General features: G+C 46.5%; 1 protein-coding gene across 1 annotated transcript in view; it reads right to left on the reverse strand.

The window, feature by feature from the left end:
- Positions 1–27,101, reverse strand: part of CAND1 (cullin associated and neddylation dissociated 1) — a 68,037-nt gene extending 40,936 nt beyond the window's left edge. Inside the window, exon 1 of the mRNA XM_040344047.1 lies at positions 26,674–27,101. Within this exon, the coding sequence (XP_040199981.1) occupies positions 26,674–26,741 (68 nt within the window). The 5' untranslated portion in view covers positions 26,742–27,101. The remainder of the gene's footprint in view (positions 1–26,673) is intronic.
- Positions 27,102–27,643: the final 542 nt, after the last annotated feature.

The following is a 27,643-nucleotide window of genomic DNA, read 5'->3' on the forward strand; positions in this document are numbered from 1 at the left end:
ATCAATCCTGCCCTTCTGTGGCCAAGAGCAAGGTTTTGAGATCTTGAAAATAATTTGTAGTTGTCATTGGCCCCCCAAAAAATCTGCGATTAAAATTATAATATATATATATATATATATATATATATATATATATATATATATATATATATATATATATATATATATATATATGACCGGCGCTCTGCGGACTAGGCTGAAGCCGTGGCTTAGCCTAAAACATCCTGCCCGCAGCTCACGGCCGAATGCCACTCGCGGCCTTATACCAGGATCGCCGCGAGCAGGATGTTTTAGGCCAGGCCACGGCTTCCGCCTAGTCCGTGGAGAGCCGGTCCTAAGTTTTTAGGTGAGGCAGTGGGCTAGTCCGTCGCGATCCTGGGAAAAGGCCACGGACTAGGCTGAAGCCGCGGCCTCGCCTAAAAACTTAGGATCGACGCTCTGTGGACTAGGCCGAAGCCGCGGCCTAGTCCGCAAAGTGCCGGTCCTATGGAACAAAAAAAAAAAAAAAAAACAACCAAACACACATCAGTGGCTGCTCTCTTACTGCTCCATCCCCGCTGACGCCGCTAATCACATTCCAAAGTGACAGTGACAGGCAGTACTGTGTCTGGAAGGCCTACGAGGCCCCGGGCCATGTCCACCTTCCCAGCCAAGACCCCCCCCTCGCAAGGACGCCATTTCTAGTCGCCATGGCGACCGGGATTTGTTGAGCCCTGCTTTACATCCACTTTAAGTCCTGCGTATACGAATGGCTATCATTGGAAAACGTGGGGAATGACTTATCATGCAACTTTGATGTCCAAAGTTGCATGACAAGTCGCACAAGTGTGAAGGGAGCCTAAAGCTTGTAGTTTTCATTCTACTGTGACTGTCATATGAGGTTGCACATGCACCCTCCTAAGAGAGAAACACACACACACACACCTCTCTAGCAATACACACCAAACTGAGCATGTGCAGAGTGACTCCAAAGGCTGTCTTAACAGGAGATTGATTGGGGACAGTGGAAGGGGAGGATCAGAGAAGACCAGACTTTTTACACAATGCAGAGGATTAACCCATTAGGCCCCGATCCTCAACTTCTGGGGCCCCTCGGCAGCTGTCTCGGCTCCTCCCCGCAAGAGCCAACCCCTTCTGGGAAGCACTCTCCCAAAGGGGTTAGCTTGCGGGCACGCTCCCATGTGATACAGTGGTGGCCATAGCCGTCAAGTGTATCACTAGGCACCGCCCCTCAGCATCATTGATTTGATTGACAGCAACGGGAGCCAATGGCTGCACTGCCATCTCCAATGAAGAGCCGCCTCAAGCTGGGGGAAAGCATAGCTGGATCGCGCCAATGGAGTTTCGTGGCTCAGGTAAGTAAAACGGGAGAGTGCAAGGTGCTTATTCACCCCAATGCATAGGATGCATTAAGGTGAAAAAACACAAAGCTTTACAACCCCTTTAAGTGTTACTAAACTGGAGCTAATGAAGTTATCTACATAGTCCCATCTCAAATCATTTTACACAGGTCTACTATCCCGACCTCAAAATGTAAAAAAAGGCTTTAAAAATATGTAAAAAAAATACACTGCTAAAAAAAAAAAAAAAAAAAAAAAAAAAACCATTCAAGGAACACTTTGAAAACATTTTGGATCTGGATATCTATACTAACATGGACTGGGTAATGTGTTAGGAATGAAATGATGGCACATCGTTTGATGGAAAAAAAAATTATTGACCTACAGTGGGCCGAATTCAAAGACACCCCGAAAATCAAAGTGAAAAAATTATGCAGCAAGCCAGTCCATTTTGCTGAAATTCCATTGCAACAACTCAAAATGGTCCTCAGTAGTTTGTATGGCCCCCAAGTGCTTGTGTGCATGCCTAACATCAGGGCATGCTCCTAATGGGACGGATGGTGTCCTGGGGTATTTCCTTCCAGATCTGGACCAGAGCATCACTGAGCTCCTGAACAGACCGAGGTGCAACCTGGCGGCACCGGATGGACTGAAACAATGTCCCAGAGGTGTTCTTTTGGATTTAGGCAAGGTGAGCGTGAAGGCCATTCAATGGTATCAATTTCTTCATCCTCCAGGAACTGGCTGCATATTCTCGCCCAGGAGGAACCCAGGACCCACTGCACCAGCGTAGGGTCTGACAATGGGTCCAAGGATTTCATCCAGATACCTAACGGCAGTCAGGGTGCCATTGTGTAGCCTGTAGGTCTGTGCGCCCCTCCATGGATATGCCTCCCCAGACCATCACTGACCCACCGCCAAACGTTCATGCTGAACGATGTTACAGGCAGAAAAAAAGTTCTCTGCGGCTTCTTCAGACCCTTTCACGTCTGTCACATATGCTCAGGGTGAACCTGCTCTCATCTGTGAAATAGGGGCACCAGTGGCGGACCTGCCAGTTCTGGTGTTCAATGGAAAATGCCATAAAGCTCCACAGTGTCCGCCAGTGAGCACAGCGCACAGGACGTCAGCCCTCAGGCCACCCCCATGAAGTCTGTTTCTGATTGTTTGGGCAGAGACATTCACACCAGTGGCCCGCTGGAGGTCATTTTGTAGGGCTCTGGCAGTGCCCATCCTGTTCCTCCTTGCACAAAGGAGCAGATACCGGTCCTGCTGATGGGTTAAGGATCTTCTACGACTCTGTCCAGCTCTCTTAGAGTAACTGCCTGTCTCCTGGAATCTCCTCCATGCTCTTAAGACTGTGCTGGGAAACACAGCAAACCTTCTGGCAATGACACGTATTGATGCGCCATTCTGGAGGAGTTGGACTGCCTGTGCAACCTTTATTAGGGTCCAAGAATCGCCTCGTGCTACCAGTAGTGACACTGACCCTAGCCAAATGCAAAACTAGTGAAAAACAGACAGAAAAGATGGAGTAGGGAAAAAAATGTCAAGACACCTACACCTGAAGTCAAGTTAGACCTACCGGTAACTTGTTTTCTATGAGTCTTTCAGGACACCACCTCGAGAGCGTAGCTCCACCCACATGACAGGAAACACACCTCCACCAAACTTCTTAAAAGGGAGGCTCCTTCCACTTAGTAGTAGTAGTAAAGAAACCTCCGGCCCAAGCTGGAACACATAATCAGAGTATGGTTAGTCACAGCATAATATTTAAAACAATAAGGGCGGGTTGCTGCCGTCCTGAAAGACTCATGGAAAACAAGTTACCGGTAAGTCTAACTTGACTTTTCCCTCATCGTCTTTCAGGACAGCACCTTGAGAGGGTAACAGAGACTTACCCACTTAGGGAGGGACCACAGCCTGCAAGACCTTTCTGCCAAATGCCTGATCGCTTGCTGACAGAAGATCCAGTCTGTAATGACGATGTCTCAAAAATATTCCAATTGCACACCTTCCTGGAAAATGGCCGATAAGAAAAGAGGGTGCTGAAGCGATTGCCAGCTGGGAACCGGAAAGGAAATCATGTAGACATATTCGCCAGCACACCAAGGATCATTTTGAAAAACGTCCAAAAATTCTTTATTGCATTGAAGCGATCAAAGCAGCAACGTTTCGAGGTTGCACAGGACCTCTTCGTCAGGCAAAAGATAAACATAATGCAACACAAGGATATATATAGAAAACTGTCACCAATGAAATCATGTGAAAGTGAAACCCACCCATCCCAATCACTTCCCCCCCCTCCCCAATTAGGAACCTTTGTTGATCATAAACGTGCAAGTACCTGCTTGTTACCAGCTGCTTATGAATTGTCAGAACTGCAGCAGTGTGTGTAAAGAGTAGCATGGGGTGCCGACAGTCTACCCCCCCCCCCTGTGTTTGCGATCGCAATGGCGATCGCACAGCTGATGTGTTACACAATTAAATTAGATCACCGTCAGCCAATCGCCTCGCGCATGCGCCCGGGATGCGGGTGCCGACAGTCTACCCCCCCCCCCCGTGCCTACGATCGCATTGACGATCGCACAGCTGTTGTATCACACAATGCAGTGAGATCCCCATCAGCCAATCGCATCCCGCCACGCATCTCGCGCATGCGCCCGGGATGCGGGAAGACACTTCGGAAGACATCGTTGTGCGGCCGCCGTCGTCATGGAATCAATGACGCAAGGGCGCCGCACGTCGGCTCTACCTGTCATTCTAGGCAAGTGTGACAGCGAGGCTTAAAATGCAAGCCGTTGTCACATATCTACAGGAACCACGGGGAGTGGAGGAAAACCTAAGCAGAAGAAGTGTAGTGCGCTCACCCTGGATTAAAGGCACAGCAGAGAAAATGAAAACAAAAAAATGAAAACAGAAAAAAAAAAAAAAAAAAAAGGAAAAAAGGTTATAAAGAATAAATAAAATAATGAGCGTACATACAGATAGATAGACGTGAATAAAAATAAAACAGAGCATCTGAAAAAAATCTGAGATAAGGAGACAAAAAAGAAAGAAAAACAAAGAGGAAAAAAATAATAATAATAATGAGGGGAAAAAATACAAATATATAGAACAAAATTAAATAAAGTGCAAAACATGAAAAAGGGCATGAAAAAAAGGAAAAAGGAAAAAGAAAACAAGGGAAACAAAAAGAAAAAAAAAGGGGGGGGGGGGGGGAATAGGAGAAGAATGAAAAAAAAAGGAAGAAAAATTAAAGAAAAAAGAAGAACGAACAAAGGGGGGAAAAAAGGGGGGGGGGGAGAAAAGAAAAAAATAAAGAAAAAGAAAACAGAAAAAGAAAAAAAAAAAAAAAAAAAAGAAAAAAGGACAAGGAAAAATAAAAAAGAAAAATTACAATCAGAAAGCAAAAAAAGAGCGGAAAAAAAGCAAAAAGCAAAACAAGGTTACCAAGATGAGCAGACTAAAAAAGTGTAAGATGTGACATGTAGTCATTATACAAAGAGCTTACGATCCAGGTGAGAACACCAACAGATTAATGGTTGCTACAAACGAGCTATATCGATGTGTACCCCACCAGGACCTGCCATAAGGTCTAGGTCGATGGGGTCATTGTCCATATCTGGCAAAAATGTATAATATCTACATTGTCAACGTGAAAAAATAAATAAAAGGAAACAAAAATAAAACAGCTAAAAGAAGCCCAAGGGGGCTTGAAAAGAAATCATGGTATAGGTAATACCATATGGGTGTCATTCATAGTAAGCAATGGCAAAGCTAAAAATAGCATTTAAATACAGTAGGACTTATAAATACATGCGATTGATATACGATCGAAAACGAAAAAGAACACTAAACAGAAGAGCCTAATAAAAGGCCAAAAGGCACTACATAGAGGAGCATAATGGAAGACAAAGCGACCCATCAGCGATCATCGATGAAGCACGTCAGAGACAAATTGGTGTTCAACCCTCCAGGTTGTACTGTCCCCAACATGTGTATCCAATACGCCTCACGGCGGAGTAGTGATCGATTACGATCGCCACCCCTATAGGGTGCTTTAACATGTTCAATAACCATGCCACGTAGTTCGTGGACCTGGTGTTTGACTGTCACAAAATGTAAAGCCACAGGTTTGTTCAGATCTACCTGTTCCCCCTTGGCGGTTTTAGTCAAAGCTACCCTAATGTCGCTTCTGTATTTTTGGAAACGCTTCTTAAATGGGCCAATAGTCTTCCCAACGTATACCAATGTACAGGGACATTTCAAGATATAGACACAAAAGTCGGTGTTGCAATTAAAATATTCGCGTATGGGATAGCGACCTCCCATACGTGGATGTGAAAAATATTCCCCACAAATAAGGGAATTGCATACATTACAGTTATAGCATCTAAAACACCCAGTTTTATGGGATATTCTAGGTGCGGTCTTAGCGTACTTGTGTCGTGGGTCAGCCTGTACTAGGTGATCTCTTAGCGTTTTTCCGCGTTTGTACGCCATCATTGGTCTGGTCTTGATTTCAGGACCCAAAGATCTGTCTGACTGCAATATTTTCAGATTGCGTTCAGTGGCGCCTTTAATTGTGCCTGATTCTTGATTGTACGTATGGACTAGCATGGGGCAAGAAATAGGCCTAGAGCTTTTGCTACTACCCGCTAGTGCCTTATCCAGAACTAATTTGGGATAACCCCGTTCAAGGAATTTATGGTACATGATGTCAAGTGCCTTCTTTTTATCATGCTCGTCCGAGCAGATCCGTAAGACTCGTACAAACTGCGAGATCGGCAAATTATGGCGCAAAATGTGTAGGCTGTGCACTCTGGAAATGTAATAGACTGTTTCTGTCAGTGGGTTTAGTGTATAGAGATGTGGTCATGACACCACCAGTGATGGTAATGAGTACATCAAGGAATGGAATACATTCACCCGAAATTTCTGGGATAAACACAATCCCTGGAAAAACTCTATTAATATACTCCACAAATCTTACAAAGTCCGTCTCGCTCCCCGTCCAAATAAAAAAGACATCGTCTATATATCTCTTATCCATTTTTTGACATATCGACGAAATAAAGGGGACAAATAAATATACACCTCTTCCAGATAGCCCACAAACAGGTTAGCAAAAGAGGGAGCTGCGGAGCTCCCCATAGCTGTCCCTCGAATCTGTGTGTACATCATTCCTTCAAATCTAAAAATGATTATTCACCAAAATAAATTCGAGACATTCAATTATGAAAGCACTTGGTAACCCGGGGGAACCTTGTTTGGTCAGGAAATGTTCAACAGCCTGAAGACCAGCCTCATTGGGTATACAGGTGTACAGTGAGGAAATGTCCATTGTGGCAAGCTTCCAACAGTCATCAAACGTCGAGGAGGGACCAAGTTTGTCCAGGAAATCACCCGTTTCCCGAATGTATGCTGGTAAATCCTTGACAAGCGGTTGTAGATAATAATCCATAACCTGGGCCAATGGCTGGGTAACAGAACCAGTACCGGAGACTATGGGCCGAAATTTAAAGGGCGTAGTGCCCTTATGGATCTTGGGTAATCCATATATAACAGGCGTACGAGGAAATTCGTTATACAAAAAATCAGCTACCTCGTCTGTCAACCAACCATTAGCCCGACTGATACTGTAATGACGGATGAACGGAAGGTAACGTGACCACGTAGCCGCCTTGCAGATTTAATCTGGGGTGGCACCAGCTATTTCTGCCCATGTAGTGGCCTGAGCTCTAGTAGAGTGTGCTCTAATTCCCAACGGGGGAGATTGCCCTGCTTGGGAGTAGGCTTCCAGAATAGCGGTTTTCAGCCATCTTAGCTATTGACCCCTTAGACGCTTGGTGGCCCTTTTTCCCTGAAAAAAGTATGAACAAGGAGTCTGAAGATCAAAAATCCTTGGTCACTTCAAGGTAATGTATTAAGGTTCTTCTCACATCCAACATGTGAAATTGGTGTTCCTTCTCCCCTGATGGGTTAGAGCAGAAGGTTGGTATGACAATTTCCTGCGACCGATTGAGGGCTGATGCCACTTTTGATAGAAAGGCTGGATCAGTCTTTAGTACAACCCTGTCCCTATAGACGGATAGGAAAGGTTTCTTTATTGACAGGGCGGCAGCTCACCGATTCTTCTGGCTGTCGTAATTGCCACTAGGAACACCGTTTTGAGAGTAAGGTACTTCAGAGAAATGTCTTGTAGCTGTTCAAAGGGTTCCTTAGATAGTGAATGAAGAACCACTGACAAATCCTAACTGGGGAAGTGTCGCACGGGAGCTGGTCTGGACCTAGAAAGCGCCTTGAAAAATCTTGACACTAATGGATCTGAAGATATAGGCCTTTCCAGAAAAACTCCGAATGCGGCTATCTGCACTGTAAGTGTACTGACTGACAAGCCCTTTTCTGCTCCATTCTGAAGAAATTCCAGAATTGACACTAGATTTTTCACCACTCTATTAGACGAGTGACACCAGGAGTTGTAGACCTTCCAGTATTTAGCATAGATCTTCCTGGTAACCACTTTCTACTGGAAAGTAAGGTAGTCACAAGTGGTCGAGACAGACCTTTTCGTCTCAATAACTGCCTCTCAGATACCACGCCGTGAGGCTTAGACAGGCCACCTCTGGATGGCATATCGGACCCTGTAGAAGCAAGTCCTGCCGGAGCGGCAGCCGCCAAGGCGGCCTGACTGCCATTCGAAGAATGGTGGTAAACCAAGCCCTTTTTGGCCAGAATGGAGTAATTAGAATTACTTCCACCTTCTTCTGAATCTTCCTCAGTACCAACGGAATTAGTTGAAATGGAGGGTAGGCATAAGCCAGCTGGAAGTTCCAAGGCTGTATTAACGCATCTGTTCCCTGGGAACTGTCGTTTCTGTGAATAGAGAAAAAGACCGAAAGTTGCGCATTTTCTTCAGACGCAAATAGGTCTATTTGTGCTTGGCCCCAGGCTCGGGTGATCAATGTGAAGACTTCCAGGTTTAGGGTCCATTCTGCTTCTTGAATCCATCTTCTGCTTAAAAAATCCGCCACTATATTTTAAAGTGCCTTTGAGGTGGACCGCTGATAAGGACAGCAAATCATTTTCTGCCCAGTTTAGGATGTCTGAGGCGAGAAGCTGAAGTGTCTTGCTTCTTGTGCCTCCTTGCCTGTTTAAGTAGGCTATGGTTGTGGCATTGTCCAAGAAGACTTGAACATGGGCACCTTGAAGGTCTGCGGAGAAGGCATCCAAAGCTAAGGCCACTTCCCTTAGTTCTGTCCAATTGGAGGACTTTTCTGCTTCTGACCGGGACCAAACACCCTGAGCATAGTTCTGACCCAGGTGTGCCCTCCATCCCCATAGGCTGGCGTCTGTCGTTACCACTCTATTGGAAATTACCATAACAGGCCTGCTGAAAGGTTTTTCTGACTTCTCCACCACCAAAGCGATCGTTTTACTTGGGATTTTTACCTTTGCCTCCAGAGATTCTGTCCTGTGATCCCATATTTTCAGGAGGAAACTCTGAAGCAGTCTGAAGTGAAGCCTTGCCCACTGCACCGCTGGCATAGATGAGGTAAGGGTTCCCAGAGCTGACATTACTTGTCTGACTGATAGCTCTTGATTTGTCTGTAAGGAGGCTACGACTCTTAGTATCTTTAGTTTTTTGTCTTCTGGGAGAAAAATTCTTTGCTCCACTGAGCTTATCCGATACCCCAGAAATTGTGCCTCTTGAGTTGGGTTGAAATTAGATTTTTCCATATTTATGATCCAGCCCAATGCCTCTAGATGACTGCGAGCTCTTTCGAGATCCTCCAACAATTTCTCCCTGGAGGGGGCAAAAAAGAGCAGGTCGTCCAGGTATGGAATTACTGCTACCCCCTGTAAGCGAAGAGGAGCGAGGGCCTCTGCCATGACCTTTGTAAATATTCTCGGAGCCGAGGAAAGGCCGAAGGGGAGGGCTTTGAATTGGAGGCGCACGACCTCTTTTCCCATGTTTACCGCCAATCTTAGACATTTTTGGGATTGAGAGGCGATTGGGGATATGCAGATAGGCATCTCGCAGGTCAATTGATGCCATAAAGCACTCCTTTGTCAAAAGATTTTTGACCATGAAGATTGAGTCCATACAGAATTTTTTGTATAGGACCGATCTGTTCAGCCGCTTCAGGTTGAGAATAAGTCTGAAACTTCCAGACGGCTTTTTTATCATTAATGCCTGGGAATAAAACCCCCTGATAAAGCTCCCCCTGTGGTACTTGAGTTACAACCCCCTGGTTCATCAGATCCTTCAATAGGCTCTTTAATGCTAGGGACTTGACTATATCTCTTGGTAGATTTGTCAACAGGTACCTCTCTGGGGGAGGGTCCAAAAACTATATTCTGTAACCTTGGGACAGCATAGAGAGAATATACTGATTTTCTGTTATGCTTGCCAGAAAGGGAGAAAACTTTGAAGTCTTCACCCCACCTGCAACCGGTTGTCATTGTTTTACTGGTTGCCGCAGGAGGATGGAAAAGGACATTACCTTTGCCCTTTCCCTTCTGCCCTGACCAACCTTTCTTCCTCTCTTGAGGCTTGTTTTGTTCCTTGAGCCCTTTGAGGACGAAAAAACCTTTTGCCTGTCTGCTTTTTTTTCTTGACTGGGAAAGATTTTTTCTTGTCTGCAGTTCTGTCGAGCACTGCATCCAAATCGGGGCCAAACAATAAATCCCCTTGGAAGGGTACTCCACACAGCTTGTTTTTAGATGCTGTGTCCCCCGGCCAGGTTTTTAACCACAGCGCCCTCCTAACTGAATTAGTAAGGGCCGCTGATCTTGCCGTCATTCTGATAGGCTACAGCTGCTGACAGGGTTGAAAAGGAGTCTAGGATTTCTTGCTTTGAAGAATCAGCTATTATATGATCCTTAAGCTGGTTCAACCAATACTCCATATTTCTGGAGACGCAAGTAGTCGCCATTGCTGGCTTAAGGTTGCCTATGATGGATTGCCAAGCCCTCTTTAATTGCTGATCCATCCTCTTATCCATGGGGTCTTTCATAATCCCCAGGTTCTCAAATGCTAGATCTGAAGATCTTGAGACTTGAGAAAAGGCTGCATCGAGTTTTGGAACTTTATTCCAGGGAGCTGCTGGGTCTTCGTCAAAAAGAAACCTTTTCTTGTGTGCCTTAGCAAAGAAAGGTTTCTTTTCAGGATCAGTCCATTTCTTGATCGCTTCAGAAATTACTGTATGTACTGGGAAGGTACGTATCTTGGGCTCACTGAGTCCTGCATACATCCCGTCGTGTAAAGATAATTCTTTACGTTCCTCCTCTAATCCCAAAGTTGCATGAATAGCTTTTAGGAGGCCATCAACTTGTTCCAAAGACAATTTATATTTTGAAGACATATTCTCCAGCTCATCCTCCTCATGGCTGCCATAAGGAAAAAGGAGAAAAAAAAAAAAAAAAAAAAAAAAAAAAAAAACGACAAACCATCCATCTGAGTCAGCCTGAAAACCAATCAAGATGTTCACCACAGGTGCACAGTGAGATCCACTACACTCATGTGCCCAAACAGGCCCCCGCCACCAGGGAGAGAAGAAAAAAAAACCTCACACCACCCCCCCCCCCCCCCCTAAGGGAGAAGAGAGCTAGAGAGACCCCATAGTAAATGAGGGTAGAACCCCAGTCTACCCCTTACCTTGCTGGTGCCCATGCCTGTTCCACTTGCTGCGGATCCTGCGTCCATGTTGAAGCAGCAGCGTGATGCAGGTGGCCAAACTGCCGGTTCCGGACTGCACTAGCGCCACTGCACCGGACCAGAACCAGCTAACAAGGCACCAGACCTGTTCCTCCCTCAGCGCTTCCTGGCGGAAACGACGTCCGTGCCCTGCGCCCACTCGTAGGATGCCGCCCCTTCTGGTTACCTCACTTCCGGGGCAAACAGCCTGACTGACCTTCCCAAGATGGCGGCGGCGTTCGGCTGTCCGGACAAGAAAAGAGATGTCCGCGCCTTCTACCTTGCCAAGGAGCAGTATCCCGGAGCAGTCCCTGGCTCACTGAGCACCGATGAGGGAGAAGGAGCCCATGCACAAGGCACTCTCCATCCAGTGAATGGGAGGAACAGACTCTCTGAGGTAAGAAAAAAAAAAAAAACAGGTGGAGTAGGGAGATAAGACCTCTCAGGTAGTACCTGGAGAGCTCCTAACCCCCACATGTGTTCCCGCCAGAGGAAACACAATAACTGATAAGTGGAAGGAGCCTCCCTTTTAAAGCGGGGGTTCACCCTGTTAAAAAAAAAAAAAAAGTTTTTTTTTTTATTATTCCATTACTTTCGGCATCGTAGCGCGAGCTACGGTATGCCGGTCCTAAATTTTTAATCCCCGTACTCACTGTGCTATCGTTGATTGAAGAATCCGGGGAATGGGCGTTCCTATGGTGAGAGAAGGTGATTGACGGCCGGCCCTGGCACGTCACGCTTCTCCGGAAATAGCCGAAATAGGCTTGGCTATTCACGGCGCCTGCGCATAGCCAGTGCGCAGGCGCTGTGAATAGCCGAGACCTACTCCGGCTGTCTTCGGGGAGCGTGACGTGCCAGAGCCGGCCGTCAATCATCCTCCCTCTCCATAGGCACGCCCATTCCCCGCGGGAGTCGGATTCTTCAATCAACAATAGCACAGTGAGTACGGGGATTAAAAATTTAAGACCGGCATACCGTAGCTCACGCTACGATGCCGAAAGTAATGGAATAATGAGGTGAAGGAGGGTGAACTACCGCTTTAAGAAGTTTGGTGGAGGTGTGTTTCCTGTCAAGTGGGTGGAGCCACGCTCTCAAGGTGCTGTCCTGAAAGATAAGGGAAAAACCATTCCTGTTTTTGAGGTTGTCTCATTGTTGCCCATCTAGTGTACCTGTTAATTTCAATAATAGAAAAGCAGCTGAAACTGATTAACAACCCCCTCTGTATACACCCCTCCCCCTCTGCCACTTAACTGACCAGATCAATATCCCAGGAGTTCGGATTCAAAAGTGTTCCTTGAATTTTTTTGAGCAGTGTACAATACCACATGAATGTGCACAAGACTACATGATTTTACACACATTCACAAAACCTTCATTGTCAATTGGCACTCCAAACATGGCAAGCAAGAAGCGCAAATGCAGGGCTCAGGAGAGCACAAGGTACAGACCCCGCAGGTTTGGAGTGCCCTTTGCATATGTTCTGGAGTGCGTTATGCACAGGGTGCAAAAGTTCTGGAGTTACATATAGAGTGCAGGATGGAGTGTTATGTACAGGAGAGTTGGGCACAGTGCATGGCTCTGGAGTGCGTTAGGTACAGAGTGCAAGGGTTAAAGAGTACTAGGTACAGGGTGCAGTCCTCCATCCACATCTCACCATTGCCCTTCTCAGCTATAAACTCTGCACCCCCCCCCCCCCCCCAGACACCACACACAAACGTTTGTAAAAGCTGCACCTTCCTGTAGATGGCTCTCCTATTCACTGCAGCCACAGCTTCCTTATCCTTTCAGTGCACTGGGTATTGTCAGCTCCTGAACTCCTCCAGCAGGAAGGAGATAAGGATTAGGGGGTAGCTGACTCCGCTCAAACACACTGCAGTCAGCCTTTCCAGCACTTGTCCGGACTCTCAGTGGTAAAGCAGAGAGGCTGAAGGTGCCAAGCTGTTACTTTCACTTTTAACTACAGAAGCCAAGCTTCAGTGTTTAAAGTGGTACGAAAAAAAAAAAAAAAAAAAAAACACACACACACACACACACACACACACACACACACACACACACACACACGTCATACTTACCTCCGCTCGTGCAGAGAGGCCAAGATCCTCGTCTTCCGGGGTCCCTCGTGGCTGTCTCGGCTCCTCCCCGCATCAGCTAACCCCCCTGGGAAGCACTTTCCTAAGGGGGTTACCTTGCGGACACGTTCCAAAGTCCAGCATTTGTGTCCATAGAGCCCCGCATCATTGGATTTGATTGACAGCAGCGCGAGCCAATGGCTGCACTGCTATCAATCTATCCAATGAACACCGGGCCTTTCAAGGGCTCAGTGGGGCCAGTAAGCATCAGATGTTTTTCACCTTAATGCATAGGATGCATTAAGGTGAAAAAAACATGAACCGTTACAACCCCTTTAAGTGAAAGTGGAGGGGAATAAACAGCTAATCCTGAACCTCTGCAACTTTATGAATGCTGGCTTTTTCCTATGTACTAGTTTGACAGAGAAGAGGGTCTGTAGTAGTCCTGCCCATACCGGACATCACAATCTCGATTTGACAGGTGAAATCTCATCAGGGCTGCACAGTGCACATCCAGCTGACTTGCTAGCCAATCCCTGGCTGTGCATACTGCTGCAGGCCCTTTTGAGACAGAAATTGTAATCAATAACATTATGTGGGACAAAGCTCCTGTTATGGCGGGACAAAGGTGTCAATGCGGGAAAGTCTCACCCAATCCAGGACTGTTGGGAAGTATGCAGTCTGAGGCCTGAGCATCGGTGCTGTAAACAAGAGCCAGGAGGTCAATTATCATTCGCCTCTGCCTGCCACCTGAATGTAACCTGGCCTGTTATTTGATCGTGTTCCTGCCTTCTACATGGACCAATCCTTTGCCTGGCACCGGTACTGATCCATCTGCACATCTCACTGGCTTTGTAACTGTGAGAAAGCAGTCACACCCATCCTCTCTGGACAACTGCACTACTAAAACCATAGGTCCTCTTGTGTACCCATTGTTCAGCCTCCTGTTTTTCCTGGTCAGTGAACAAAAGCCTTGTGCTATGGGGTGAGCCACATACTGGTAGGCCTGCTTGGCTTTTAGGCAAAAAGGACTGCTGTAGGTGAAGCTACACTATGCTATATTCACTGACCATTTCAGAGAGGAAGCAGCTAGAGCCATTGGCTCCTGCTTCTGCCAATCCAGCCAGAAAGCAGGAAGTGGGGCCAGGCCAAGCTGTGAGTGTCAATGTTGAAAAAAATTCAATGCATTAGGAATTTAAAGAGGAGTTCCACCCAAAAATGGAACTTCCTCTTAACCCACTCCTCTACCCCTTACATGCCACATATGGCATGGAATTTTTTTTGGGGGGGGGGGGGGCGCTTCAGGAGAAGGGGACTTCCTGTCCCACTTCCTCCTTCCTCCAAGGGGCTGCAAAGGCGATACGTCATATCGCCTTTTGGCAGCCCCTCCCTGTAGGCGATCGCCTGGGACACGTGACAGGTCCCAGGCGATCGCCTGTCCAATCAAACAGCGCAGCGCGCGCATGCGCAGTGGGTGCCCGGCCGTGAAGCCGAAAGCCGTCACGGCCGGGTGCCCACAGTGACAATGAAGACGCCGGCCGGGGAGGGGGGGGGGGGGGGGAGAGGAGCGGACCCCCGGCCGGCGCGTCGCTGGAACGCTGGAGCAGGTGTCAGTTTATTAAAAGCCAGCAGCTACACTTTTTGTAGCTGCTGACTTTTAATAAACTTAAAAAATGGGTGGAAAACCCCTTTAAATTTTTCTCATCTGCTACCGTAAGGGAACCCCAAGTTGTCTCCAGAACTAGTTCCCCCATAGGAAGATTTCCCCTCTATTGCTGTTCTGGAGACAACCCAAAACGTGGCTTTTACTTTCAATGATAACAGTGAATGTGACAAATAGAGGGTTAATCTCACAACAGGGACACAGACAGCAATAAAAAGCCGATAGATGTTCTAATCCCTCTGCTCAATCAAAAATGTAAAAAAAAAAAATAAGGAGTAAAAAAATGATGATGAAACAAATTACATTGCAGTCCGTAAAAAAATTTAATTATGGGCAAACAAAAAAAACGACATACTTGTATTGTAACCGTACTGTCTGCCCTCATGTTGTAAAGTGCTGCGCAAACTGTTGGCGCTATATAAATCTTGAATAATAATAAATTATTATTATTATTATTAATACTACATTATGTTAAATTAAAAAAAAAACATTTGTCCCCATAAGTTCTATTGTTAAAAGTGTACTTTTGCACATGTTGGTAAAGTAACAGCTTCCCATAATTGCAGCCCTCATCACCTGGACCTTGCTTTATTACCTATCACTCCATTTGACCACCACAAGTGAAAATAGAAAGCCTTGTGGGCGCATTCCTTTCCCGTGTGACAATGCTGGGTCTCCATGTATGCCTGCAGAAGCCTTCAAAGCCTGTGTGACAGCTGAATCCAAGGCTATTGCCAAGACCCACGCCACGATTTCCTATTGGTCCATCAGTTTTAACGTTCGGTCTCATTTTCTCCAATTTTCCTTTGCTGTATGCTTGCTCCCAGTTACTAAGTCAGAGGTACTGAAAACAGACAGGGCCAACCAGCATTTTTAGAAAGCAGCAAGCAATGGAAGCCTACATATTAACTTTAAAGCGATATGAACCTTAGTGGTTGATTTAAAAAAATAACTTTAGCTTTCGTAACATGTTACACCCATATTCACTAACCGGTTACTCTAGCACTGCCCCCGCACCCCTCCGATCCCCCTTTGTGACATTGAGTGGAGGTGGTGGTGGGGGGGCTGGGGATTCTTTTCTCCCTGCCAGCTGTCACATGTTGTGCCATCGAGTGAATGCACAAAAATGTTTTTTAAAAGTGAACTTATACTTTAATCAGTATGCAGCTTCTTTACCGTTTATTGATTGGTTTGCGCAAAATTTATAGCGTTTACAAAATAGGGGATAGTTTTATTAATATTTTTTTTTTTTTTACTACTAATGGCGGCGATCAGCATTTTTTTTCGTGACTGACATTATGGCGGACACATCGAACAATTTTGACAAATTTTTGGGACCATTTTCACACCAAAAAGTACTATAAAAATGCACGGTTTACTGTGAAAATGACAATTGCAGTTTAGGAGTTAACCACTAGTGGGCACTGTAGGGGGTTAAGTGTGACCTCATATGTGTTTCTAACTGTAGGGGGGCGGGGCTGGACATGTGACGTCAGTGATCGTCTTTCCCTATATCAGGGAACAGACGATCACTGACACTGCCACAATGAAGAACAGGGAAGGTGTGTTTACACACACACACACCTCTCCCCGTTCTTCAGCTCCGGTGACTGATCAAAGGACACCGGCGGTGATCGGATCCACGGGTCCCGCGGGCTCGGTCACGGAGCTTCGGACCGCATGGCGAGCGCGCCCCCACGGCTGGGCACAATCACGTACCTGTACGTGTCACTTTAAGCCCAGCAGTGGGGTCGCGAGCACGCCATTCTACCGACGTATATCGGCGTGAAGTGGTTAAAGCGGTTCTTCATGCTAGAAATACACATTTTTATGTCAGCAGCTAGAAATACTGTAGCTGCTGACTCTTATAAGAATATTTACCTATCCAGGGATACAGCACGGTTCTCATCAGGGGCAGATTTTCACTAGTGTTTGGGCATGTTTACCTTAGGAAGCAGGCAGTGCCTTCCAAACTGAAGAGGAAAACACAATGCGTTTTCCTCTTCTGCCTTCAGATTCGCTTCCAATCTTCACTAGGCTACCTGCAAGTGTTTTATTACGAACTCAAAGGACTATTTCAACAGTCTAAAGTTTTAATTCGCTCTCATTAGCTCACCTGTTTTTATTTGTTTAGCTGCATTTCCACTGCTGCTGGAGCTAGCGCTTAGGCTGCATTCACACCTGAGCGTAGGGCGTTCGGTCGTTTTTTCAGGCGTTTTTTTTCGCGCGTATTCATGCTTATTTGCGTGTTTGCATACAGCGTCGTGCGACGTTTTTGTACTTCGGCGTTTCTTATTTTAGCCAATAGGAAAAATTATCATCTTTTCATCACTTGTTGCTATGTTGGTAGATTTTTTTTACTCTTCTGCATGGGCGACAAGTTCTATTGATTAAAGCGACGAAACGCCCATAGCAAACGCCCGTTGTCGCGCGATACGCTCAATACGCGCGTTTCCCATTACTTTCTATGGGAAAAAAAACGCTCAAACGCCGCTGTCGCGCGCTTCGCGCGACAAAAAAAGGTCCGGGACTTGTTTGAGCTTCGTGCGACAGGCGTTCAGGCGTGAACAGTCACCATAGGGAATAATGTTAATTCTCCCCTCTGGCGTTTGTGAGCAGTGCGCTTCAGGCGTAAAAACGCCTAGGTGTGAATGGGGCCTTACTCTCTCTTATGTGTATTTGTGGCTTGCAAACTGGCTTCCCACTGCCCATGCACAAGGTAAAAACAGAGGGGATGCTACATTATGGAAAACATGGCCTTGCCCCAACTTTTCACATGTTGCTGCTGCCATCCATTTAATTTTTTTTCTTAAAGCTGTATTCCAGGAGATCAGACACTTTGTAAAAAGTGAAGGCACACTATGATTTAAGTCAATAGAGCTGCATGACATCTCTTGGGCTTATCTCTTATTTACATATTACAGGTTTATTGCTATGCTAAAGACACTCTGGACATCTGAAAGGAGGGAAATGCAGTGTAGCTAAGCTCACCCCTCCTCTCTACTGCCAGATACAGATACAAGTCCAGAGGAGAAAGAAGATTTGCTGTCCAAGGCCCTCGACTTTGGAACGCTTTACCAACCTCCATTCGGTTGGAGGAGAACCACTTGGCCTTTAGGAGAAATATCAAAACCCATCTCATTTGAGGTCAAAGGAGAAATGGACAAACAAGCACCCAGTGGCGATTTAGTTAGCATGTGCAGCGCTATATAAGTTTTTCACTCACTCACTGCCCATTCACAGAAGCCTTTGTATTTTGTCACTTTTGTGAGTTCACATAATACAAAGGCTTCTGTGATAAGGCAGGAGGGGCAGGCATAGCAGCAACTCTGCTGTTCAAGGTGCAGAGTTCAAAAGGTTAAATGTTGGGATTCAGAGCAGCCCATAACCTCCCCTTCTCAGGTCCCAAACAAAGTCCTATCCTGGCTCCTCCCCCCTTCATGTACCCACACCTCAGCTAGCCCCACAGTGTGACTTGGCCCCCTGTCACTGATTTCGACTGACAGAGAGCCAGTGAGGAAGGAAAGAGCAGCGCTGGATCGAGATTAGCTCAGGAAAGTATTTGGGGGGGAGCTTTTATGTCAATGCAAATAATTCATTAAGGTAAACAACTTTTATCATTTAGAACCACTTGCAGCTTTAAAATAGTAAATTTTCTCAGTTTAAACATTTGATATGTTTTCTATGGAGAATAACATGGGTTTATAAGATTTGCAAATCATGGCATTGACTTTAAAGCGGATCTCCACTCTAAAGTGGAGTCCCGCTGATCGGCACCCTCCCCCCCTCCGGTGTCACATTTGACACCTTTCAGGGGGGAGGGGGGGGTGCAGATACCTGTCTACAGACAGGTATCTGCACCCACTTCCGGCCCTACGATACGGGCAAAGGACGGGTTTTTTCTCCGCTTCCCGTCCGTCCCCCGTTGTATGCTGGGAACACTCGGCTCCCAGCACACAGCGGGAGCCAATCGGCGGGCGCAGCGCGACTCGCGCATGCGCCGTAGGGAACCGGGCAGTGAAGCCGGAGCGCTTCACTTCCTGGTTCCCTCACCGTGGATGGAGCAGCAGGGTGACGAGCGATCGGCTTGTCATCTGCTGCGATCACCGCTGGACTCCAGGACAGGTAAGTGTCCTTATATTAAAAGTCAGCAGCTGCAGTATTTGTAGCTGCTGGCTTTTAATATATTTGTTTAGTGGCACATCCGCTTTAATGTCGTTTTTACATAACCCCAATTCCAAAAAAGTTAGGATGCTATCTTTATCTGCAACACTATGAGTTTGTTGGAAACTAGAAGATAGATTACAATGCAACACGCTGCATATTTTCTACAGTCTACAACCACATGGTTGTTTCTGCATGGCACTGCGATGGGCACTGATGGCATGGTGTGGCACATGCCCAGCTGAGGGAGCTATATGTAATGAGTTTAAGATTCCGTTTCCACTAGTGCGACTTTGGACAGACACATACAGTTGCATGACAAGTCACAGCCCATTGATTTCAATGGCAAACATTCCCATCTATGCGGCTTTGCAAAAGGCTCCTGCACTACTTTGATGCAACTTTTGATGCAATTTTGATCCAGAGTGAAAAGTTAACAACTTTACACTCTCTGGACCAAAGTAGCATTAAATCATTGCAGGTACCTTTTAAAAGTCGCATAGATGGGAACAGATACCATTAAAATCAATGGGCTGTGACTTGTCATGCAAATTTATGTGTCCAAAGTCACATGACAATTCATATCATACTAGTCTTAGCCTACGTTTCCAATATTGCAACCACAAAGTTGCACGATTTAGAGTGCGACCAAGTGCAGCTTTGATCCAACTTTGCGCTCTAGATTAAAGGTGCATCAAACCATTGCAGGTACCTTTTCAAAGTCACATAGAAGGGAAAGGGTAACATTAAAATCACTGGGCTGTGTCTTGTCATGCGACAAAGTTTCACGATTTAGAGTGCAACTTTGATGTGACTATTATCCAGAGAGTGTAAAGTTGGATCAAAGCATTGCAGGTACCCTTTCAAAGTGACTTATTTTTGAAGTCGCATAGATGGGAACGGGTGCCCCCTGTATCCAGCTCCCTTCTCCTGTGCACAAATAAAATGTATGCAGAAGGGAAGCAGTTGAAGGTGAATCTGCAGCTCAGCACGCCTGTTGTGAATGCGCTCTAAAATGGAAAGACAATTTGTAAGGACAATAAAAATGTTTAACCAATTTAGATTCCACGCAAGCTTGCTGACCAGCCGCCATCATTATACAGCGGCAAGTCGGCTCTCCTGCATGAATCGCCATAGCTGTGTGGCGCCACGAGCCGGCGCAGCTGCTGCATGCTGTGGGAGAGTGCCCGCAGGACAGGCGGACTCCGATATCCACCAGCGACCCACGATCGCCTATTACAGAGGCATAACAGGGAACTGCCTTTGTAAACAAGGCGATTCCCCGTTCTGACAGGTGACATGACAAGGACCTACTATTCCCAGTGATTGGGACCAATGACCAGTAAGCCCACCCCTACAGTTAGAAAACACCCATAGAACACATTCAACCCCTTTGATTGCCCCTTGTGTTAACTAGGGTTGTCTCGAAACCACTTTTTTTTTTAGGAGTAAGTACTCGCCGATACCCAATACCGACACTTTTTTTTAAATGTGTCCCCAAATGCAGCCATGTCCCCCTATACCTAGATGCCGCCGCCTAGTTAATCAGCGTGCAGGGAACATTACAGCTTTCATTTGAATAGCTGTCTGTTCCCCGCCGCGCATAGACACTCCCCCTTGCTCGGGATTGGACGGGTGATCTGCACTTTGATAGACAGGTAGTATCGGATCTGGCATCGGTGGCATTGGCGGGAGTACAAGTACTCCCGCAAATGCTCAGTATCGGTCCCGATACTGGTATCGGGCCAACCCTAGTGTTAACCCCTTCCCTGCCAGTAACATTTACACATCGTTGGCCATTTAATGTACTAATCACTGTATAAATGTCAATGGTCCCAAAAAGGGGTCAAAGTGTCTGATCAGTCCGCCGCAATGTTGCAGTTCTGCTAAAAATCGCTGCCATTACTAGTTAATAAAAAAAATCTATCCACTATTTTGTAGACGTTGTGGCTTTTGCGCAAGCCAATCAATATAAGCCTATTGTGATTTTTTTTTTACCAAAAATATGTAGAAGAAATATATATCACTAAACTGATGAATATTATATATATATATATATATATATATATATATATATATATATGACATACCTCCTCCATCTCCACTGAGAAACATTATTTTACCCATCATAACACACTGATTTATGGCGAAGATCCTGCCATAGATCTGACTATCCCCCTATTCATTGGTTGTGTTACAAGCAGCGTAAACAATTACTGTATTTATCGGCGTATAACACGCACTTTTTTACCCTGAAAATAGAGGGTTAACCGTGCCTGCGTGTTATACAGGGGGCAGGGACCGGACTGTCTGCCCTGGGTGACACCCATTGGGAAGATGTCAGGTCGGGTGCCCTGCCTCTCCTTGCCAAGGACAGTGCTGCCAGAAAACCCCAAAGTCCAGAAAACACCACTGCCTTCCCTTTGTCATACACCGCTCCTCCCGTGTAACTCAGCACAAATCCAAGCCTCCGAATCCCTCAACCAACGCCGCTCGTTGTGGCTGCTCTCCTCCTCCCGCTCCACCTCCTCCTCGTGTTTAGTTTTTAATTGGAGGAGGAGAGCGGTCACGTGACCGTCAATGAAAGAGGAGAGCAGTCACATGACCGGGTCCCAGCATCAATGGAGGTATCCAGAGGCCCCGATCCAAGAGTGACACAGGAGGAGCGACGCACAAGAAGGGGCTGACAGTGTGAAGTCCTCTCAACTCTAGAGTATGCTGGCAGGGCTGTCCCAGGACACTGGGGATCTCCTGGGAGTGTCAGGGGCCTGTGCATTATGCCCGGGTCTGTGCAAATTTTTTTCCCCGAAACTTTCCTCTTAAAGTTAAGGTGCGTGTTATACGCCTATAAATACGGTAAATAAAATTTCTCACTAGAGGAGGTGACGTGTCCCCTGAGGACCAACTGTACTGCTGTTCTGCCTGAAGACCCACAACTATTCATTGCAGCGCCTGAAGCATAGAGCCAGGAAAAAGACTGGACATTCCTGCAGTGAAGATTGAATCAGGAAACAGCTGCCTACAGCATGAGACATATTTCATTACAGGTAAGTGATGTGACCAAAGTTGTATGTAGGGATTTCCCCCACCACACATCAGATATTACAAAGCTAGCCACAGATGGATTGAAATGGAATTGATTCAGCAAGGACTGGCTTAATATCAGTGTGTGGCTGTCTCTGCGCTACATAAATCAATTAGATCAACTTCTGTTGATCCGACAAGTTGGAAAACAGTCAATCAGCAGCTACAGCCTCTGATCCGTGTATTCTGACTGTACCAGGTCCCGCTGTCAGAATACATTGTCCCGACTGGTCTGATACTTCCATCCACCTTGCCTATGGGAATGGAGTTTTTTCCCCCCCCTCCCCATCCAACACGTTGGCTGCAAAAGAGAATTTTTTTCTACAAAACTACTCATCTATGGCCTGCTAAAAGCGGAGTTTCAGGCAAAAATGGAACTCCATTTGAAACAAAAGAACACAACAGCCCCCCCCCTCCCCCCCCCCCCCCCCGTTTTTTAGATATACATTTATTTTCCTTTGCACACCTATTTGGTATGTTTTTTTTTCTGGACTCCCGCCCAATGGAGCCGCAGTGAGGTACGTCACACCTCCACATTTTTAGCGCCCTCATTCACCCGTTGCCTTTTGGGACCTGTGTCTCCCAGAAGACGAAAGGACCATTCAGAAAGTGCACTGCGGGATTCCCTTAAAGGGGTGGTAAACCCTTGTGTTTTTTCACCTTAATGCATCCTATGCATTAAGATGAAAACTTCTGACACTGACCAGCCTCCGAGCTGGAGGCAAGTATGACATTTTTTTTGCTTTGTTTAAATAACAGAGGGTTTACAACCCCTTTAAGACACGATACAGAAATCATAAGTAAAATTTTGTCCGAAAGATCTGCCGATTTTTGGATCGTTAGTATGGTGCTTGCGACAGGCAATTCCGATTTTTCATACGTCAAAAGAAGAAAGTAGAAAGACTAAGCGTGCTCAAAAACGAAAGAATACATACAAAACTATTCAACACATGACATCACTTCTGAAGTTTAATTCTGTCTTACTAAAATATTCGTATGGTGAGTAACCTCTTCAATTTTGACATGAGACTAGCATGCAAGAAAGAAAACATTCGAAAATCTGATTGTGTGTACGGGGCTTTACTTGCAATTAGGGGTGTAACGGATCGTCACCGATCCGTGATCCGAACGGGCCACCCCGTTCGGATCGGCACACCCCGCGATCCGCGGAGCGCTCCGGAGCCTAGGCCTAGGAAAGTCCCCGGCTTCGGCCTAGCTCCGGAGCGGCGGCCAGTCTGCTTGCCAGAGCCCAGCGTGACACGCCTCCCCGCCTCCCCGGGGAGGCGTGTCACGCTGTGCACTGGGCTCTAGCAAGCTGAATGGGAAAGTTAGCAGTGAAGCACTGGTGTGAGAGGAGGGGGAAGGGGGGGGGGATTAAAGCGGAAGCACGTGAGGCTGTTTGGGACTTAAAGTACAATCTTGATGTTTTTACAGATATATATATATATATATATATATCTGTAAAAACATCAAGATTGTACTTTAAGTCCCAAACAGCCTCACCTGCTTCCTCTTTAATCCACCCCTGTGAATTGCTATTGTGCTCTTTTTTCGGATCAGCAAAAAAAAAAAAAAAAAGGTTCCTTTTTTTAATTGGTCCAAAAAAAAAAAAAATATTATTTTATTTATATATATATATATATATATATATATATATATATATATATATATATATATATATATATATATATATATATATATATATATATAATATATAATATATATATACATTTTTTTTTTTTTGGACCAATGAAAAAACGGACCTTTTTTTTTTTTTTTCTGATCCGAAAATGATCCGATCCGTGACTCCTGATCCGAGGATCGATCCGATCCGTGAGTTTTTTGATCCGTTACACCCCTACTTGCAATGCCAGTACCTGCACCTGGAGCCAATGGACAGATGGGCTTGGGGTGCCGATATCATGGGCTCCCTGGACAGGTGAGTGTCCTTATATTAAAAGTCTGCAGCTACAGTATTTGTAGCTGCTGACTTATTTTTAATTTATTTCACCCCCAGGCTGGAACGCCGCTTTAAAATGTAATTTCAGGCTTAACCCTAACTACACATAAAACTGTCTCCTTCCCCCTCCTAACACCTATACTTGTTAACCCATGTAAGAAAGATGTCTAAACTTACCTATTTTCAGCCGCTCGGTCCAGTCACATGACCTGCCCTGCATCTGCCAGCAGCACCGCAGGAGAGAAGAAAGAGCACTAACAGCCAAACCGTGATCTGACCAATAGGTGGCCATTATTGGAGCTGCCTCTCCCCTGCAGCTGCACTGGCTGACACATGGGAGTGGGATTATGTGAATGGAGTTGGACAGAAAATAAGTACAGGTTAATCAGAATAGGCGTTAGTAGGGGGGAGGGGACAAGTAGTTAGGTTTAAAAGACAAGCTCACATTTAGGCACATTACACCCATATTAAGGGTGCAACATGCTCTTATACCTCACTTCATTAGTGCTCCCCACTCTTACAGTGGGAGGGGAATCTTCTCTCCACACCTGCTGTCACATTGTGAAAACAGCACAGCTGTTCATTGTTTCCTGTGAATGAATGAACTACAATTACCATCTTCCACCGTGGCAGAGGGCTTGCAGTTCTCAATAAACTGTGAGGGCACCAATGAGCGTTGTTGGCATTCATTTGATTCTTCCTACAGTTCAGTAACCGTTTGCACGTATCGGAGGTAGACAGCTCAGACAGTGCAATGCCAGGATCGCAGGATTTAACCGCAGTGACCAACCTCATAAGGCTGTTTTAGTCTATATGGCCAAAAAGATCTGGCGAGTGTCCCCCTAAAAAGACATGTGGTGGACCTCTTTGTTTGGAGAGCTGAGAAGGTCTTACAGTTACTCATAAGACATGGTGGATGGAACTTTATTAAACTTTTATGCACAGTGGATATTTTAAAGCAAATCGCACAAAAAAAATTTTTTACACCAATTGTGCACAATTACATATAACACTGTAAGGAGAACTCTCTCACACTGGCAGTCTGCCCAGCAGACTCCGCTTTGCTCAGAGCGGGGGAGGAGGGAACGATCCGCTGATCCCCGCTGACCAGGCAGATGACAGGTCTGTCTCTGCTCACTGTGCTGAGATGGACCTGTCAGAGTCCCGTCCTCCTCTATGGGGAGATCGGATGAAAAAGGACTGCCATGCAAAATAGAAAATAGGGTCAGTACCCATCTGGATTTCTGGGATAGGATCAGATAGCAGCGGGTGTCAGACATGTCACCGCTGACATCAGCCGCTCCATAGGGGTTTATGGCACGTCCGATCCGGTCCACCTGAAAAACGGACAGGCAGATGTGATCGGAAAGCCTTAGATTGACCCTTAGATTGCTGGCTCGTTTAAGTTATATTGTCTTCACAATAGAGGATAAACAGAGTATTGCTCAATTTGGATAAATAGTCGCACTGACATTTTGCACACAATAAGAAGTAGCACCTTACTTTAACTGGAAAAGAAGAAACGGCTGCACAACGGCAATACCGATCCAACGTAGGTTTATTAGAACAAAATAGTACTTGCCAACCAAGAGAACAGAGAGGTGACGCTTTTCACACTGCAATAGTGCTTCTTCAAACCTCTTCTTCTCTTGGTTGGCAGTCATAAGTACTATTTTGTTCTAATAAATCTACATTGGATCGATATTGCCAGTGTGCAGCCGTTTCTTTTCCTATTACTTTGGTGGCAAGCTGTGGCTTGAACCCAGCATATCCGGATCCATTTTATTGGGATCACCTGGAGCGGCTTTACCTTCTTGAATTACCTTACTTTAACTATTTGCTTAATCACTTACCTGAACCCAATCCAGTGCTGTGTCCTTCTGAAGCAGCTCTTCTCCCCCTCTCTATTATAGGAGATTCTGCAGTAACAAGAGCCATTGACTCCTGCTACTGTCACTCAAATCCAGTGACAAGGGAGTGGACCAAGCCACGCTGTGTGTGCCCATGGACACACACAGCCCAGCTCAGGATTCAGCTTGTAAGAGTGCTCTCATAGCAAGCACCCAGAAGAGGAAGAGCCAAGAGCGCTGGCAGGGGACCCCAGAAAAAAGAGAAAAAAAAAAAAAAAAGGAGGATCGGGGTCACTCTGTGCAAAACCATTGCACAGAACAGGTAAGTATAGTATGTTTATTATGAGACATATAGCTTTATGACAGCCCGGGGCAGAAAGATCAAAAATACACCATACCCCAAATGTTTACACACTGTCATTCCTGTGCTTTCCCCAGACTGATGCATCCATAGATCACACAAGTGTCTCCTGAGATCCCCAGCAATCACTGGGTACATCACCAACCATTGATAAGATGTATACAATGCTGACATCTGACAGACTACAATTGTCCCTGGCTCATCATCTGCCCTATGTTGTGTGTGTATACAAGGACACAATGCACTGCAGATCCCGGCCTGCTCAGTTGTAGGCAGAGCCCAATGTCCAGTACCAGGCCCCATACTGCAGGATAGGACGGCTGGGCCCATTCCCAGTGACACCGCACTCAGTACACGGCCTAGCGCCTCCCCACTGACAGTAAGGCCTCACTGTGCTTTCCAGCCAGAGCAGAGCAGCACCCGGCCCGCCCTCATGGCCGTACTATAGGGAAGCCTGCAACGGGCAGCCCGCTCACCTGAAGTCCTTATCGCTGGACGTCATCTTCTCCAGCAGGTTGGAGATGTGGTACGAAGCGCTCGCCATGTTGCCGTCTCGGGTGTTGAGTCCGGTGAAGTCTCCGGTGCCCGGTGCACCCTCCTAAAGCCACGCGCCCGGGTCGTTGCTGCAGAAGCGGCGGCGGCTAGGAAGGGAGGCGGGGGCGCGCACAAGCCTGTGTCGGGAATCCGCCTCAGTGTGTACGTGAGCGCCCCCGGGTGTCCGCGCCCAGCACCGCCGGCCCGTCGTCTGTCCGATGTGCTCCAAGTCTGCGAGCTGCAGGACAGCGGGGCCTAGGAGGGAGGGAGGCGCCGAGCTCAGCCTGGTTCACGTACAGTCCCGTAACAGAGGCGGGATCAAAGATGGCAGAGGCCTGCAAAGAGTTCGGATTCACGGTGGGTCCCCGGGAGCGCGCCTCAGACACGGGATTGGCTGGGTGTCGTGTCACTCACACTGACTGACTGACGTTCCGGCCCGGGTTGATTGAGCTCAGGCGGGATTGGCTGAGTGACAGACGCAGCAGCCAATCTGTGCGCCAAGAGGCGATGACTGGAGCTGGCGGGTAAACTATCCTAACGTGTCAGGAGACTGGCGCTTTGTATTATGAATACCATAGAGTCAGGGCTGGGGTCACCAACTCCGAACCACTAAAATACTTTCCTTGGTAACAGCCTCTGTCAGCTTTATGTCTGCACAGTATGGAGAAGATAACACCCAGGAAGTGAGAGAAGTTTCTTCAACATGGTCCCACATAAAAACACTGGCCTTATACCCACGGATCTGTGTGCCCACCAACTCCGAACCACTAAAATACTTTCCTTGGTAACAGCCTCTGTCAGGCTCAGCTTTATGTCTGCACACCTAGTATGGAGAAGACAACACCCAGGAAGTGAGAGAAGTTTCTTCAACATGGTCCCACATAAAAACACTGGCCTTATACTAAGGTGACC

This window comes from Rana temporaria, chromosome 3 (genome assembly GCF_905171775.1).
Source record: "Rana temporaria chromosome 3, aRanTem1.1, whole genome shotgun sequence".
NCBI lineage: Eukaryota > Metazoa > Chordata > Amphibia > Anura > Ranidae > Rana > Rana temporaria.